This window comes from Staurois parvus, unplaced genomic scaffold, assembly GCF_062004578.1.
Source record: "Staurois parvus isolate SC_StPar_1 unplaced genomic scaffold, SC_StPar_1.0 ptg000682l, whole genome shotgun sequence".
NCBI classification, from domain to species: domain Eukaryota; kingdom Metazoa; phylum Chordata; class Amphibia; order Anura; family Ranidae; genus Staurois; species Staurois parvus.
Window position 1 is genome coordinate 9051949 of NW_028318478.1, and position 18273 is coordinate 9070221.

At 41.6% G+C, this 18273-nt stretch overlaps 1 protein-coding gene across 1 annotated transcript in view; it reads right to left on the bottom strand.

Annotated features, from left to right (window-relative positions):
• The window catches only part of ENTREP2 (endosomal transmembrane epsin interactor 2), a 1018721-nt gene that overhangs the window by 71402 nt on the left and 929046 nt on the right, over nucleotides 1–18273 (bottom strand). The window contains exon 8 of the mRNA XM_089652451.1: nucleotides 2227–2302. Coding sequence (XP_089508577.1) covers nucleotides 2227–2302 — 76 coding nt within the window. The remainder of the gene's footprint in view (nucleotides 1–2226; nucleotides 2303–18273) is intronic.

The window sequence follows — 18273 nt, forward strand, 5'->3', positions numbered from 1 at the left end:
GACCTCTGAAAAGTATAAGCATGCATATGTACTCAGTACTTGGTTTGGGCCCCTTTTGCAGCAATTACTGCCTCAATGCGGCGTGGCATGGAAGCTATCAGCCTGTGGCACTGCTGAGGTGTTATGAAAGACCAGGATGCTTCAATAGCAGCCTTCAGCTCTTCTGCATTGTTCGGTCTCATGTCTCTCATCTTTCTCTTGGCAATGCCCCATAGATTCTCTATGGGGTTCAGGTCAGACGAGTTTGCTGGCCAATCAAGCACAGTAATCCCATGGTCATTGAACCAGGTTTTGGTGCTTTTGGCAGTAATGGGCAGGTGCCAAGTCCGGCTGGAAAATGAAGTCAGCATCCCCATAAAGCTTGTCTGCGGAAGGAAGCATGAAGTGCTCCAAAATCTCCTGGTAGACAGCTGTGTTGACCCTGGACTTAATGAAACACAGTGGACAAACACCAGCAGATGACATGGCTCCCCAAATCAACACAGACTGTGGGAACTTCACACTGGACTTCAAGCATCTTGCAGTGTGTGCCTCTCCATTCTTCCTCCATACACTGGGTCCTTGGTTTCCAAAAGAGATGCAAAAGTTTCTCTCATCAGAAAAGAGGACTTTGGACCAGGTCTGTTTTTCTTTAGCCCAGGTAAGATGCTTCTGATGTTGGTTGTTGTTCAGGCTTGACAAGAGGAATACGACAATTGAAGCCCATGTCCAGGATCCGTCTGTGTGCAGTGGCTCTTGATGCGTTGACTCCAGTCTCAGTCCATTCCTTGTGAAAGTCCCCAACACTTTTGAATGGCCTTTTCCTGACAATCCTCTCCAGGCTGCGGTCATCCCTGCTGCTTGTGCACCTTTTTCTTCCACACTTTTCCCTTCCACATAACTTTCTATTAATGTGCTTTGATACGGCACTTTGGGAACATCCAACTTCTTTTGCAATTACCTTTTGAGGCTTTCCCTCCTTATGGAGGGTGTCAATGATGGTTTTCTGCACAACTGTCAGGTCAGCAGTCTTTCCCATGATTGTGATTCCTACTGAAAAAGACTGATAGACCATTTAAAGGCTCAGGAACCTTTTGCAGGTGTTATGGCTTAATTAGCTGATTAGAGTGGCACACTTTGAGCCTAGAATATTGCACCTTTTCACAATATTCTAATTTTCTGAGATTGTGGATTTGGGGTTTTCATGAGCTGTAAGCCATAATCATCACAATTATGACAAATCACGGCTTTAACTATCTTGCTTTGCATGTAATGAGTCTATCTTATATATTAGTTTCACCTTTTAAGTTGCATTACTGAAATAAATTAACTTTTGCACGATATTATAATTTTCGAGTTTCACCTGTATTTGAAGCGATTGTAAAGGTTTTTTTTTTACCTTCATGCATTCTATGCATGAAGGTAAAAAACCTTCTATGTTCAGCAGCTCCCCCAGCCCGCTCAATACTTACTTGAGCCTCATCGCGATCTAGTGATGTGAATAACAGCCTCGGCTGTCCTGGGTCTCTGCCTCCTCATTGGCTGAGACAGCAAGTGGGAATCATTGGCTCCCACTGCTGTCAATCACAGCGAGTCTGTCAATGAGGAGAGAGAGGGGTCTACTTGTGTGAATGGACACATGGAGCAGCGGGTGCCCTCATAGCAAGCTGCATGCTGTGGGGGCACCCGACAGATAGGAGGAGCCAGGAGAGCCTGTGGGGGACCCGAGAAGAGGAGGATGCAAGCTGCTCTGTGCAAAACCACTGCACAGGTAAGTATGACATGTTTGTTATTTTACACACACAAAAAAAAGTACATTTAGAATCACTTTAATGGGAGACTAACCTGGGCTCTTATATAAAAAAAATTACTTCTGTTTTATGCAGTTTTAGCTTTGTCCATTCCCTCTCATCTCTCTGTCAATTGTTCATCCCTCCAAAGTGATTAATAAAAGATATTCCAGACGATTAAATATTTGTTTTGCTACAAAATCAATGTCATAGTAATGCCATTGTGTTAAAAACTCTTGTCCAAGGACAAATGTTGAATTTTTTATTTTCTAACCAATAACACACTATACATGTGAAATGTATTTCTAAAACAGAATTGTGCAGTAGACCAAAAATCTGAAAATATGAATAGCTTTGAATTGGGTAAAACAAAAAAATCATTCAGCAAATGTATCACATGTAGTCATATACATACATTAATACATAAAAATAGATTTAGCAGCAGAATGACACAAACCTTGTGTGCTGAAGCCAGCTGTAGTATTTCTGTCACCAAGGCTGGATTCTGTTACCTGTTGGTCTATACTGGGCCCCTGGAAACATATAACACAATTTTAGTATATTATCCGTAGTTTATCTGTGTAGCATACTTGGGTTAAAATTTTAATTTTAATCTCATTATTTAGTTTGAAAATGTTCTACAAATTATTTTTTTTACAACATATGATTAGAATTAGATTGTTTACCTATCATGAACTAATTTACATTATATTGCCAAAAGTATTGGGATGCCTACCTTTACACACACATGAACTTTAATGGCATCCCAGTCTTAGTCCGTAGAGTTCATTATTGAGTTGGCCCCGCCCTTTGCAGCTATAACAGCTTCAACTCTTCTGGGAAGGCTGTCCACAAGGTTTAGGAGGGTGTCTATGGGAAGGTTTGACCATTCTTCCAGAAGGTCAGGCACCGATGTCAGAAAAGAAGGCCCGGCTTCCAGTCTCTACTCTAATTCATCCCAAAAGTGTTCTATGGGGTTGAGGTCAGGGCTCTCTGCAGGCCAGTCACGTTCCTCCACCCCAAACTCGCTCATCATTTGTCTTTATGGACCTTGCTTTGTGCACTGGTGCGCAGTCATGTTGGAACAGGAAGGGGCCATCCCCAAACTGTTCCCAAAAAGTTAGGAGCATGAAATTGTCCAAAATGTCTTGGTATTCTGATACCTTAAGTGTTCCCTTCACTGGAACTAAGGGGCCAAGCCCAACTCCTGAAAAACAACCCACACCAAAATCCCCCCTCCACCAAACTTTACACTTGGCACCAGGGGCGGACTGACAACTCATGGGGCCCCGGGCAATAGGGGATCATGGGGCTCCTGCGTCCTTGCCCAAACTCAAAAAAGCATATGAAAAAGGTACCAAGGGCATCTCATGGGGCCCCCTACTGACCCAGTGCCCGAGTTTCCAAATGGTCAGTCCGCCCCTGCTTGGCACAATGCAGTCAGGAAAGTACTGTTCTCCTGGCAACCATCAAAACCAGACATGTCCATCGGATTGCCAGACAGAGAAGCGTGATTCGTCATTCCTGAGAACATATCTCAACTGCTCTAGAGTCCAGTAGCGGCGTGCTTTACACCACTGCATCTGACACTTTCCCAGTTGCTTCCACTTTGTTATAATACCACTAGCAGTTGACTGTGGAATATTTAGTAGCAAGCAAATTTCACAGATGGACTTATTGCACAGGTGGCAACCTATCATGGTACCACACTTGAATTCACTGAGCTCCTGAGAGTGACCCATTCTTTCACAAATGTTTGCAGAAGCAGTCTGCATGCCTGGGTGCTTGATTTTACACACCTGTGGCCATGGAGGTGATTGGAACTCCTAAATCCATGATTTGGAGGGGTGTCCCAATACTTTTGGTAATATAGTGTATATGACTGGAACCATTCATAAGGTGTTAGATTAAGATATGATCAAATCATTTCGTGGCTTCAGAGTTACCTTTTAAAGCAGTGCATTGCCTCAACTGTCAATGTAAAGTAAACCTGTCCCTAGCCCATGTAGGGAAAAGGAATTAAGTTACTGCTAAGCAGGATTCTGCTGCATGTACTTACCTTTCACTTTCTCCTCAGTCACCTAATGAAAGTCCCCCTCCCCAGGTTTTTTCCCTGTGTTAGGTCAGGTAAGGACCCTCAGCCATCACCAAAATGACAAAAATTAGGCTGCTCAGCCACTCAGCTCTGTGTTGTGGTAGAAAGTGGAGAGCCGCATGTTCCCTAATATTCTAAAGCGTGACATGAAGTGTACCACTCTGCTCACCTGTCCATAGTAATTTTTGTCTATGGTACCTTGTCTCTGGCAATTCTGCTTTGAATTCTGCTTATCTATCCCTAGAAATCCTATATGTTGAGCAGTAACCTGTTCCTTGGGATTCCTGTATGCCGCACAGTCTCCAGTCCCTTGGGACCATGGTATGTTATACTGTGCTACTGCCCCTTCCTTAGACTCTGCTCCTCAGTGAACCATGTCATGGTGGGCTCCCTCTGGCTGTGGTTGGCAAGTCTGTGAAAGGTATTAGTAATCCAACCCAGGCTTGATATAGGTGAATGCACTGTGCAAATTGTTAGTATGAAATGCTGGAGGAAAACGTCTTCAATAATCAACAGAATTTCACAAAACAGTATACAGTTGTGCTCAAACGTTTGCATACCCTGGCAGAAATTGTGACATTTTGCATTGAAATTGAAAATATGACTGATCATGCTCTTTTATTGAAGGATTATGATCATATGAAGCCATTTATTATCAAATAGTTGTTTGGCTCCTTTTCAAATCATGATAACAGAAATCACCCAAATGGCCATGATCAAATGTTTACATACCCTGGAATGTTTGGCTTTGGTACAGACACACAAGGTGACACACACGGGTTAAAATGCCAATTATTATTATTATACAGTATTTATAAAGCGCCAATAGTTCGCTCAGCGCTGTACATTACAGAGGGGAACAGAACATGTGACAGAACAATACCAATACAATGCAAAACATGAGGGGATCGAGGGCCCTGCTCTTTCGAGCTTACAATCTAGGAGGGAGGGGATGGTGGCACAGGAGGAGATAGCTGTGGGGGATGGAGTGGTAGGAAGAGTGGAGGAGGTCGGCAAGTTAGCAAAGGGCGGGGTAGGCTTCCCTGAAGAGATGGGTTTTCAGGGTGCGCCTAAAGGAGAGGAGAGTAGGTGATAATCTGATGGGTTGGGGCAGGGAGTTCCAGAGGATGGGTGACACCCTGGAGAAGTCCTGGAGGCGGGCATGGGAGGAGGAGACCAGGGAACTAGAGAGAAGGAGGTCTTGTGAGGAGCGGAGTGTGTGTGCTGGGCGGTACTTGGATATTAGGTCAGTGATGTAGTTCGGGGCAGTATGGTGGACAGCTTTGTACGTCAGTGTTAGGATTTTGAATTTGATCCGTTGCGCAATCGGAAGCCAGTGGAGGGTTTGGCAGAGGGGGGTGGCGGAAACGGAGCGGTTGGAAAGGTGAATGAGTCTGGCAGCCGTATTCAGGATGGACTGAAGCGGGGATAGCCAGCGGCGAGGCAGGCCAGTGAGGAGGGAGTTGCAGTAGTTGAGTCGTGATATGATGAGGGAGTGGATGAGCTGTTTAGTGGTTTCTGGAGTTAGGAACGTGCGGATTTTGGCGATGTTGCGGAGGTGGAGTCTGCACGAGTTTGTTAAAGAGTGGACTTGGGGCTGGAAGGATAGGTTGGAGTCCAAAATGACACCAAGTACTCTGGCCTGCGGGGCGGGTTTGATGGTGGCGTTGTTGGACATGATGGAGAAGTCAATGGGGGGTGGTGTCCGGGCTGGAGGGAAGACAAGAAACTCGGTTTTGGAGAGGTTCAGTTTAAGGAAGTGGAGCGACATCCAGTCTGATATGTCGCTCAACAGGTGTGTGATTAGGGCGGAGACCGAGGGGGTGAGGTGGGGGGTTGAGAGATAGATTTGTGTGTCGTCGGCATAGAGGTAGTTGAAGCCGTGAGAGTGTATGAGTTGGCCAAGGGAGGAGGTGTAGATTAGTGGTTAATATCCCACATCTGTGGCTTTTTAAATTGCAATTAGTGTCAGTGTATAAATAGTCAATGCGTTTGTTAGCGCTTACGTGGAAGCACTGACTAGGCTAGATACTGAGCCATGGGGATCAGAAAAGAACTGTAGAAAGTCCTGCCTAACAAGGTAATGGATTAAGTGGGTGTGGAACACTACATGGACACACATATTTTCAATATCAATGCCAAAATTTCACAGTTTCTGCCAGGGTATGCAAAATTTTGAGCATAACTGTATGTAATTTATATACCTTCAAACTGGGCAGGATGGAAACTGCCGAAGATAGTATATGCAAATTACTGTTTAGATGCCCAAATAAGTCCACAGGTATAAAAATTAAAAAAACAGCACTATCAGATTCTAATGCTCAAATATCAGGGCAAAATTACATTTTTTCCAAATAAAAATGTATGACATACTGTATATAATATTCCTCTCTAGTGAAAAAACAGTAAAATAACTTTTAAATTATTATTACATGGACACACATGTCCTGACATACTATATTTACCAGGATAGCTTCCTCATAGATATTTTCATCTCTATTACAGAACATTTTCTAATATCCAGGCTAGGGGGGGTCATGACGTTCAGCCATCCCTCCTCTCCCCTCACCTTGTATCCTGTGAAAGGAATACAAGACATTTTATGAATGAACAAGGGGAGAGGAAGGTGAGTGACCCTCTATCATTCACTGTACTAGAGAGTTGTCACTTTCAGCACTGGAAGTTCAGCTCTTAGTGTTTGGGATACATGAAATTAATAGTTTTGTTTAACATAGCATCATCCGTACAGAAGACACCCATCATTAGGGTAAATTTAATTTTACATAGCAAATGTCCAAAAACTGTTTTTTTCCCTAAGGTTCAGCTTTAATATGTTATTTGCTGATGCTAAACACAGTTATGTTTTATTTTTTTTGTTTTTTTTTATTGAACTGAAACTTTAGAAATATTAAAAAAATAAATAAATCTATTCCTTGGTAGTGTATTTGTCATATTGCTTGTTCCCTCTTCTAGTTTTCAGAAAATACCATTTACGTCACTTATTTACAGCAGATGTGTACACATTGTTACAGTGACATTTCCCACAGCGACAGTCTCTGCCTTCCATGGTCTTTACCTGTCTTTTCCTGAATTTTCTGCACATTATGCAGCTTTAAAACATAGCAGCTTTTAAATGTGCATTAATCATGTTCATTTTGTGGCATTTCCTAATCTACAACACATTATCAGAGTTCTATTTTTAGATAATGCTACTGCTAAAGTATTGTCAAGCACAGAAAAACATCATTATAAATGTTCCTTCCCCGCCGGGAGCAGTAATATATATAAATATACATATATACCAACTTATTTAATAAGACAGTGCAAAGAGCAATGATGATCTGCTTTAGCAAAATAAAATACGAGTTTTAAAAAAATGCTAATTTAGTTGTGCTAAACATACGCTATTTGTTATAAACATAATTATGAAGTCTGCTCGGAATTTTATAAGATGGTTATTTTCAGAAAATTTTGTATCTGGTTTTATTATTTGAAGCATATCTATAGCCAATATTTTTTCCCATCTTGGATAGAGTGGAAAATAATTAAAACCCTCTGTTAATTATATTTTACCATCCAAGTCTCATTGTGCAGAATTTCCTTCATTTTCTGCCCTTTAGACATAACAGAAAATGAGGAAAATGCCCTTATGTACCTTTTGCAGCAAAGCAGGTGTCCCCATTCATAGGCTGTCCTTTTTTGCTGTTCTGGTGACAACTTAGAATTTTGGATTTTTCTACATTTTTACATTTGCTGTTTGGTGACAGTGGTCACCAGGAGAAATCGAAAATGTCAATGGCCCTGAGACACATACAGCATGTAATCAGACAGATGCAGGGGCGGACTGACCATTTGGAAACTCGGGCACTACCCGAGGGCCCGGGGTCAGTAGGGGGCCCCATGAGATGTCCTTGGTACCTTTTTCATAGGCTTTTTTGAGTTTGGGCAAGGACACAGGGGCCCCATGAGTTCTCAGTCCGCCCCTGGACAGGTGTCTTAACGCTTCACAGCTCTTAAACAAAAAAAGTTTGGCTTTAGATTTACTTAGGTCAGTATTATGTGCAGGTGAAAATATAAAGCTCTCATATTTTTTTTACTTGTTGATAAATGTAAGAATTAAAGTGACTGTAAAAATATATTTTTTTATTTTTTAAAAAATAACAAACATATTATACTTACTTGCTCTGTGCAGTGCTTTTGCATAGAGCAGCTGCGATCCTCTATTTTTTGTGTCTCCAACTAGTGATCCTGGCTCCTCTTCTTCTTGGTGTGCCACCACAGGAATCTGCTTCCTGTGGTGGCACACCTGCAGTTTTGCTCCTGAGCTGATTCTGTGTGTCTATAAGACACACAGAGCGTGGCTTGGCCCTGTCCCACTCCCTCTTCACTGGCTGTGATTGATAGCAATCAATGGCTCCTGCTGCTGTGCCAATGAGGAGGGAGAGAACAGAGATAGCCTCCGCTCTTGTGCACATTGCCTGGATTGAGATTGGGCTCAGGTGGGTATTAGGGAGGCTGAGGGGGGAGCTGCATGCAGAAGATTTTTTTACCTTAATGCATAGAATGTCTAGGGGTTTGGTAAGCAGAGATATATTTACCTAATCTGCCAATCCCCTGAGCACAAGACCTGTATCCACCACTCCTGCCCCCCCCCCCCCCGCTCGCTAGCAGTCTTCTGAATGGGCTGTTCTTGACATCATCACACTCATAGACTGGTTCTGGACATGAGGATGACAGGAAAAGTCCACCGCTGGACATGGGGGAGAGCGGTTTCCCAGAGGATCAGAGGACAGGGTAAGATTTTCCCTGAGCCCCTAGACAAAATGAGCAGTTAACCAATACAGTGCGGACACAGCCCCACTGCATGGAAAAATAACAATTTTGACTGGGGTTCTGCATTAAAGCGGAGCTCCACCCAAAAAGGGAAGTTCCACTTTAAGCCTTTGTCCCCCACTACCCATTAAGGATTGGCACCTTTGGGGAGCAAGGGGGAGGGGGTACCCAATTCTTACAGGGATCAACTCCCACTTCCACTGTGATCGCTTAGGCAATCAGAAGCGGAAGTTGTCCTCCCCCTCCCTCCCCGTAGTCTTCTGGGACACATGACAGGTCCCAAAAGACTACTGAGCCATTCACAAAGCACAGCGCTTCTCGTGCATGTGCAGTGGGCACCCGGCTGTGAAGCCGCAAGCTGTCACAGCCAGGTACCCAGGCTGAAGATGCCGGCACCTGTGAGAGAAGATGGACAGTGAAACCAGCGGTGGTGAGAACACAGCTGGACCGAGGGACAGGTAAGTGGCTATATTTTAAGAGTCAGCAGCTACAGTTTTTGTAGCTGCTGACATTTTTTTTTTCAGCTGGAACTCCGCTTTAAGCAAGTGTAAAACCCTTGTCAGGTTTCCTTGGGGTCTATGTGGTGGCAAAGTGGTAGTAAAAACAGGTGGTTGATATCTTTTCTTGCCCCATGACCACCTGACTACAAATTAACATAATAGCTACACAAGTTCATTCATAATGCTGTGGCCATGATGCTTCACAGGGCAGCAAATTTTACTTGGCAGGAGGTGCGACTTGCCAACCGAATTCATTGAAGTTTTTGGGACTATGCTGCAACTGTGTTCCAAACACTTACTGTACTTACACGTAGTATTGGCAATATTTTAATGTACAATCCTCCTTGGAATGAAAGAAAAAACAAAACAGGCATTCACGAGACAGGTATCTCCTCCTGAAACCAACGAATCATGCAGTTTGAAAGGGCCTAAGAAGGGATATCTCCTCACTTTGGCTTTCTGTATGCTTTATACTGTATATAAGCAAACAGACTTGCAGAGGTTAATGGGTCTGCTGACATGTAGCTTGCTATGTATTGGAAAATATAGGCCTTTATGTCTATACTACATCAGAAATGTGTTTTGGTAACTTTGTTTTCAATTCATAGGTGGCAAAAATGTGTTTTTGGTTTTATGACATGATATCAGCATGTTTTGTAAAATATATTACAGTGCTCATGTGGGAACTGTCAGTGTTTACAGTATTGTGCATCCTGTTTTTCCCAGTTTATTATTTCCAAGATTCAGCTCACTCAGGTTTTCGAGCTAAAAGCAGATCTTCACCCTCATTTTCATCAATCCTTAAGGTATACCTAGAGGCAAAACATTTGTTTCGTTTTGAATAGAGTAGAATGGAATTAGAGCATTGGTCAGGTTTTTATTGCTGTGTCCCCGTTAGAGTGTCCGGTCAGCCCCCATCCTGTCTGCCTTTAGGCAATCTTTGAAAAGTCACTTCTTCAGGGAAGCCTACCCCACCTCCACCTAAGAACTGTACTTGAATCACCTCCACCAGATTATCCCCCGCAGCTATCACCTTTTGTATCACCTCCCCCTTCCTTTAGATTGTAAGCTCCACGAGCAGGGCCCTCACATTCCTTCTGTACTGAAATGTATTGTAATTGTACTGTCTCCCTTATATTGTAAAGTGCTGCGCAAACTGTTGGCGCTGTATAAATCCTGTATAATAATAGTAATAGAGTGAAAGTGAAAGAAAATCACAAATTTTGGGTTGTCACCAGAACAAGAATAGAGGGAACTTCTTCCATTAGTTCTGGTGACCCTGGTGACAACTTGGGATTCCCTCACTTTCAAGTGATTTCCTCTCACTTCCTGCTTTGGCTGTGGGACAAGACGTTAAGGAAAATCTCCCTAATGGGACACAAATAAAAATAAAAACCAAAACTAATAGATTATAACCCTCTCTTACTCTATACAAAATGAACAGACACAATAATGTTGGATTAATGGGTGATCAAGACACCACATCCCTTGTTAGTACAACTCACAAATAGTTGTATAAATGGAACTTTAAGGTGCCAACACTAAGTAAAATAAAAGCGTACATTTTATTCAATAAATTAAAAAATACACAATATTCCATGATTCAAAATATGCTTCTGAATCAAAGCCCGTTATTATATCACCACTTTATATTGTTCATCTTAGCAGATATTGAATAACACAGGATATACTAGTCCCATTGCATCATGTAATTTTACTATACTATACTTCTTCAGGATATGGAGCAAGGGTGTTGCAGTTCGACATGTTTCACATTCAGATTTGTCAGGTAGACACAGGTAATATTACATCTATTAGAGCCGGGTGTGCAAGAATATCAGCAGCCAATAGGTAAAAGCATATGTGATAAGGAAGTGCTGCGCTGAAAAATCAACCAATGATAATGCAAATGATAATAGGATATATAAAGTGCCAAGGGCATATAAGCTAAGTAATAAATAATATAGCAATGTGCAATTAATAAAAAAATTATCAAATAAATAAATTAATTTGAGTTACTCAAATGAATAAATAAATCAATCAAATAAACATCCAGTGTGAGTATGATATTGTCCTTAATACGAAGTAACAATCCTGTGCTCATGAGATAGAATCCTGTGTTCAGGCAAAGATATACTCCATATAACAATTATTCCATTTGGTGAACTGCAGAAAATGTGGTAAAAATGGACACTCACCAGATGCGCATTTTAAATACGCAGTGTGTTATGTAAGATGAAATCAGCCAGAGGTCCCCTTTAAGGTGGAATGGATGTACAGCCTGGAAAGGATATCCCTCCTGTGGATACTGAAGCTGCTTTACAGCTTGATGTCACCTGGGATTCTGCGGATTTAACTGCACAATGCACTTCTGGGTGGACTGTCCCCCACAGCGGCAGCCCGGAGGTAGGTGGGAGATGACAGGACAGGGGAGCTCACTTCTGGATGTAGGACTGTACCTGGGTGCAGGGGCTGCTCTCCGGATCCCGGGACTAGACTGGCACAGCGATCTCCTTCATTGGCACACACCTTCCAACAGGAAACCCAAACGATCCCTGGCCAACGGCGGAGGGACACACGAGCGCAGGTCTGGCCGATCTCTCTGCGGCTCTTCCTGTGAGTCCTGTACCCACCTCCCATCTCTGCCCTCCTATTTATATATGCTTAATAGGTAAAAGCCCCTTTTCTGGTGGGGACCACAGGAGATACAAGGTGCTATGATCTTAGCTTAGCATATCCTGGTAAATATGATCACCCTATGGAGAACACCACCAAACTGCAGTAACAGCCATATCCAGATCACTACCAAAGTATGTCCCAGAAGTATATGCATGCAGACAAAGGAAAGCATGGATGGACAAGCAGGCCTCACTTCTACTTTTTAGCAGTTGATATAGTACTGGGATTACCTCTGCATGTTTTCAGCACTTACAACCGATCCATGCATAACCACTGCTCCAATGGGGAATCATTGGATTTACATGTTGCCATAGTAATGGCAATGAAAGTCCACCAACACTTACATTGCCAATACTATGCCAACACTTACATTGCCAAAACTATTCCCCACTAGAGCACTGTCTGCACTTGCACCAGATTAGTGGTGCACCCAACGCTCTAGAGAGGAATAGTTTTGCTTACACAATGCCTTAGTAATGGCAACATAAGTACAATGGGTATGGCATCATGGGAACACGGCAACATGTTAACCAAATGATCCTTCTAGAGCAGTTGGCAGGGCAAAATTACACAAAATGCGAAAGAGACAAGGGACTTGAAAAGTAAGCATGTATTTGGAATGGTAAGTATATACAGTGGGGATCAAAAGTTTGGGCACCCCAGCTAAAAATTTGTATTAATGTGCATAAAGAAGCCAAGAAAAGATGGAAAAATCTCCAAAAGGCATCACATTACAGATTAGACATCCTTATAATATGTCAACAAAAGTTAGATTTTATTTCCATCATTTACACTTTCAAAATAACAGAAAACAAAAAAATGGCGTCTGCAAAAGTTTGGGCACCCTGCAGAGTTAATATCTTGTACTGCCCCCTTTGGCAAGTATCACAGCTTGTAAACGCTTTTTGTAGCCAGCCAAGAGTCTTTCAATTCTTGTTTGAGGTATCTTTGCCCATTCTTCCTTACAAAAGTCTTCCAGTTCTTTGAGATTTCTGGGCTGTCTGTCACGCACTGCTCTTTTAAGGTCTATCCATAGATTTTCAATTATGTTGAGGTCAGGAGATTGTGAAGGCCATGGCAAAACCTTCAGTTTACGCCTCTTGATGTAATCCCCCGTGGATTTCGAGGTGTGTTTAGGATCATTATCCATTTGTAGAAGCCATCCTCTCTTTAAGTTCAGCTTTTTCACAGATAGCATCAAGTTACCATCCAAAATTTGCTGAAATTTTATTGAATCCATTTTTCCTTCTACTCGTGAGATGTTCTCTGTGCCACTGGCTGCAACACAACCCCAAAGCATGATTGATCCAACCCCATGCTTAACAGTTGGACAGAGGTTCTTTTCATTAAATTCTGTGCCCCTTCTTCTCCAAACGTACCTTTGCTCATTCCGGCCAAAAAGTTCCATTTTAACCTCATCGGTTCACAGAACTTGTTTCCAAAATGCATCAGGCTTGTCTATATGTTCATTTGCAAAGTTCAAACGATGATTTTTGTGGTGAGGACGTAGAAGAGGTTTTCTTCTGATGACTCTTCCATGAAGACCATATTTGTACAAGTATCTCTTTATAGTGGAATAGTGTACCACAACTCCAGTGTCTACCAGATCTTTCTGGAGGGATCGTGCAGTCAAACGTGGGTTTTGAAATGTTTTTCTCACAATCCTGCGAGCTGTTTTGTCTGATATTTTTCTTGCTCTTCCAGATCTTGCTTTAACTTCCACTGTTCCTGATGACTGCCATTTCTTAATTACATTCCGAACAGAGGATATTGACATCTGAAAACGCTTTGCTATCTTCTTATAGCCTTCTCCAGCTTTGTGAGCGTCAACTATTTTCAGTTTCAGTTTTCTAGACAACTGCTTAGGAGAACCCATGGTGCTGATTGTTGGGGCAAGGTCAGATGAGTCTGGGCATTTAAAACCTTTGAGATTGACATCACCTGGTCTTCCCAGACGATGATTGAGAACAATCCATGACACTGGCAGGTCTCAGCTTTGCAAAGGGGGCAGTGCATGCTATAAATTCTGCAGGGAGCCGAAACTTTTGCAGACACCATTTTTTAGTTTTCTGTTATTTTGAAAGTGTAAATGATGGAAATAAAATCTAACTTTTGTTGACATATTATAAGAATGTCTAATCTGTAATTTGATGCCTTTTGGAGATTTTTCCATCTTTCCTTGGCTTCTTTATGCACATTAATACAAATTTTTAGCTGGGGTGCCCAAACGTTCGATCCCCACTGTATATGACTTCTCCAGGGCTTCCCCCATCCTCTGGAACTCCCTACCCCAACCCATCAGACTATCACCTACTCTCCTCACCTTTAGGTGCACCCTGAAAACCTATCTCTTCAGGGAAGCCTACCCTACCCTCAGCTAATTACTGAACTCCTCCACTCTGCCTACCACTTCATCCCCCACAGTTGTTTCCTCCTGTAACCACTATCCCCTCCCTCCTAGATTGTAAGCTCCAAGGAGCAGGGCCCTCAAACCCCTCATATATTGAATTGTATTGTTACTGTACTGTCTCGTGTATTGTCTCCATTATAATGTAAAGCGCTGAGCAAACTATTGGCACTATATAAATCCTGTATAATAATAATAATAATATATTTTACAATTGACATTTAATAAAACTTTTAACTCTGCCTTCATTCACTTTTTAGTAGTTGGATGAAGCTCCTCTTGAAATATCTTAAACAAAATAATATGTAAGAATAATAATATCAGTAGCCATGAGCCAGAAAAGGATTTATCTGGACTCTTGAAAAATACAAATACTAATGAATGTGTAAAGATTTTATAGCAGCATGTCAATACAAATTCATAGAACATCAGGGTTCAGAGCTGTGGGTGGCCTACTCCCAAATTAAACACTGCAGCATGAGAACAGCAATATAACACTCCTTTCAGCTTTGGCAAACTTCAGGCTCAGTACATCTGCCATTCCTTTTCAGAACATATTGCTGTTTTATTTATTTTTAACCTCATCCCAGTTCGGGATAAGATTATTTTTAATTTTATTTTATGTAATAATGATAATAAGTTTGGAAGCATGATTTCTGAAGAGATTCATTATAGAATGTCCAGACCCATAAACAAAAATATAGATCTGCTTATTGCAGCTTATCAGTCATTAACCCTTTTTCTGCCAGGCCCTTTGCGCCACTTTTAAACTCAGCTTGCTGAACTACTTTTGCAATTTTTCCATTGCTTTTTTATTTTTCCCTTACAGCTTTCAGAGTTTATAAAAGACCCCCAAACCATATAATTTCTGAAAGCACATGGGCAGAATAAAAAAAAAAGGTGCTACTGATTTTTAAGGCCTCACTATATATGCGCAAATGTTTATCAAAGCAATATTCTCACTGAAAATTGTCAAGGCTGGACTTCTGCTACTTAACCTCCCTAGCGGTCTGATTATGTCAGTATTTCTGTGCTCAAAGCAGTACATTTTTTTGCATGGAAATATGTATTTTTTTATTGTAGGCCTGTAATTTTTAGGAATAACTCACTGAAATCTGTCCGAACAAGAGTCTAGTAAACATTCCGGGTATGTTAAAATGTAAAACATGAAATCATAAATTATAATTTAATAAATAATCATAAAAAATAATAATATAATAATAATAAATTTAATTCAATAATATAATCAAACCAAAAACACAGAATTTTGAAATATAGCGCCAAGTTCGCACATCACTGAGCAAAGCTACAAAATCGTTTTCAGTGTCTGATGACGAATTTCCCCACGAATCATTATCACTAAATTCTGCAAGTAGTTCTAATTTACTATCGCTGTTCTCTAGCTGGTCTAAAACCGCTTTTGACCTAAAGGGGCGCTTTTTGGGCGCCATGGACATTTCTAAGTTTCCAGGCAGAAAGAACAGTAAAAATGCAGGCAGGGCACAGGAGAAAGCACTAGGGACAAAATGTATGTGAAATGGTTTAATACAGTAATGTTTTACTATGTGATTTTACTGTATTTAGTGAATGTCACTTTTTCACATTTTTAAATCTCCCACTGTTCCGTCCCCGTATGTCCTGACGTTGCAGGGAACGGAACCCAGAAGACAGATGCCGGCATCGGCCAGAGGACATTGCAGGGAACACTGCAGAAGGGACATCGCGGGAGCAAAGGACAAGGTAAGTGAAGAAGAGATCCCGGAGCAACGCTGCAAGGTATTCTCGAGTGTAGCTTGGGGTTACCGCTTGTGATGCTGAAAATTTACCCCAAGCAACACTCGGGAATACCTCCAGGGAGGTTAACAAGCCGCTCTTTTCTTTCAGTGCTCAGAAGCTGTGCTGCTAAGCTGTCAGTTAAACTCTAGACACTCATTGTCTCCACAGTAACTCACCTGGATACCAATACCTGCCTTATTAGTCCAGCCCACAGACAGCCCTTTTTGTTATTTTAGCAGCTTCACTCATTTCCTCCTTGCCCTTGCGTGGTCTATGATCTCCAGTGTGTTCATGCCTGTGGTCATGTGTACAGCTCAGTCTGGCTGACTACTCTTCCGATTCCTGTTGATGGTTTTTGCTCCTGGTTACCATGACTTCTGGTTTCTTGAGCCCGGCTCGACTGATTACCCGCTCGGGCATCCAAACCCTGGCTTCTGTTTTTTACTACATTCCTGAACTGTGTTATTTCATTAAAGGTGTGATTTTTAACTGCACTTTCTGCCTCCGCCTGGTTTATGGTTCCTGACAAAAATACACTAAAATCGTCATTATCAGATAAAAACACAGCAAATTTTACAAACTTCCTGATAAATATAAAAGCTTAACCTGTGCTGAGTTAATAAATAACAAGTATTTGAACATTTTAAATTGTGTCTTTTTGTGAAATGGTGAAACTCAAACATATGCAAAAATTTAAATATTCAAATTTTTCAACAAATCTGAAGGTTTACCTTTGTCACTTACAGCTTTCAGAATTTGTAAAAGACCCCCAAACAATATATTTTCAGAAAGCACATGACCTGTACAATGAATAGGCCCCAGGATATTTGCGCAAATGTTTATCAAAACAATATTTTCACTAAAACTGCACTAAAATCATTATTAGCAGAAAAAAACACAGCACATTTTACATAATTCCTGCTACATTCCTTCTAAATATAAACGCTTAATAATAAGCTAATAAATAAAAAATATTTGTAAATTTTAAGCTGCACCTTTTTGCAAAATGGTGAAAATAGAACTTACGCAAAAATGTACATGTAGGTGCATGGCCCCAAACGCAGACAGTGTGAGTTTAGGGACATGCACCCACATGGATGTCAAGTTAGGAACAGTGGCTGTGTCCATGCAGCTGCTGCATCCCAATTGATATGGATGGGACTGTCTGCATAGGGATGCACAGAACACCTGTGCATTCTTGTACAGCTGCTGTGCCACAATTGACATCAATGGGACAGCCTGCATGGGGATGCACAGAATACCTGTGCATCTCTGTGCAGCTAAACACTGCCCCACTGTAGAATGACACTCATGAACGTAGGCTTAGGCCTTTTTTACACTTGCAGTTGAGGCGCAGCATGAATGTGCGATTGAGCTGCGTTTCTGTCGCCTGTGAACAACCCCCCATAAGTTGCAATAGGCAGCGGAGGGACAGTGTTGAAGACCAGGCTTTTTCTGGCACATTTTGTTTACATGCAACAATTTATTTTTTCTAATTAAAATTACTTACAACCCCCCAAACATTATATATTTTTTTAAAGCAGAGGCCCTAGAGAATAAAGTGGTGGGTTTTGCAATTTTTCGTCACATGGTATTTTTGCAGCGGTAAGTGCGCAGCGGTTTTTCAAATACAATTTTTGGGAAAAAATAAACTTTTTTGAAATTTAATGCAAAAAAACACAATACATAACTCAATTATTTTGTAAAATATGTTGATGATGTTATGCCGATTAAATAGATACCAAACATGTCATGTTATAAAATTGTGCATGACGTAAATCTCACTATTCACAGGCGACGTTTTAGAAGCCTTTACAGGTTACCACTTTAGATTTACAGAAGAGGTCTAGTGCTAGAATTACTGCTTATGATCTGACGTTTGTGGTGATACCTCACATGTGTGGGACGATTGCAGTTTGTGTGTGTGCGGGACCAAGGCCTGCGGTTGACTTTGCTCGCTAGTACAGGGATGGGGGCGCTTTCATTTTTAATAGTTTTTATTTTTACACTGTTGCTTTAAATTTTTTTTGTTCACTTTTATTGCTGTCACTAGGAATGTAAGCATTCCTTGTGACAGCAATAGGCAAGAGACAGGTATGGGGAGCCAATCAAAGCTGATCCAGACTTTGTTTGGGACTTCAGCCAGCCGTAGGATGCACCAGCAGATTGCTGGGATCTCCCGGTGGGACATGAGAGCTCAAGTGAGCTGCGGAA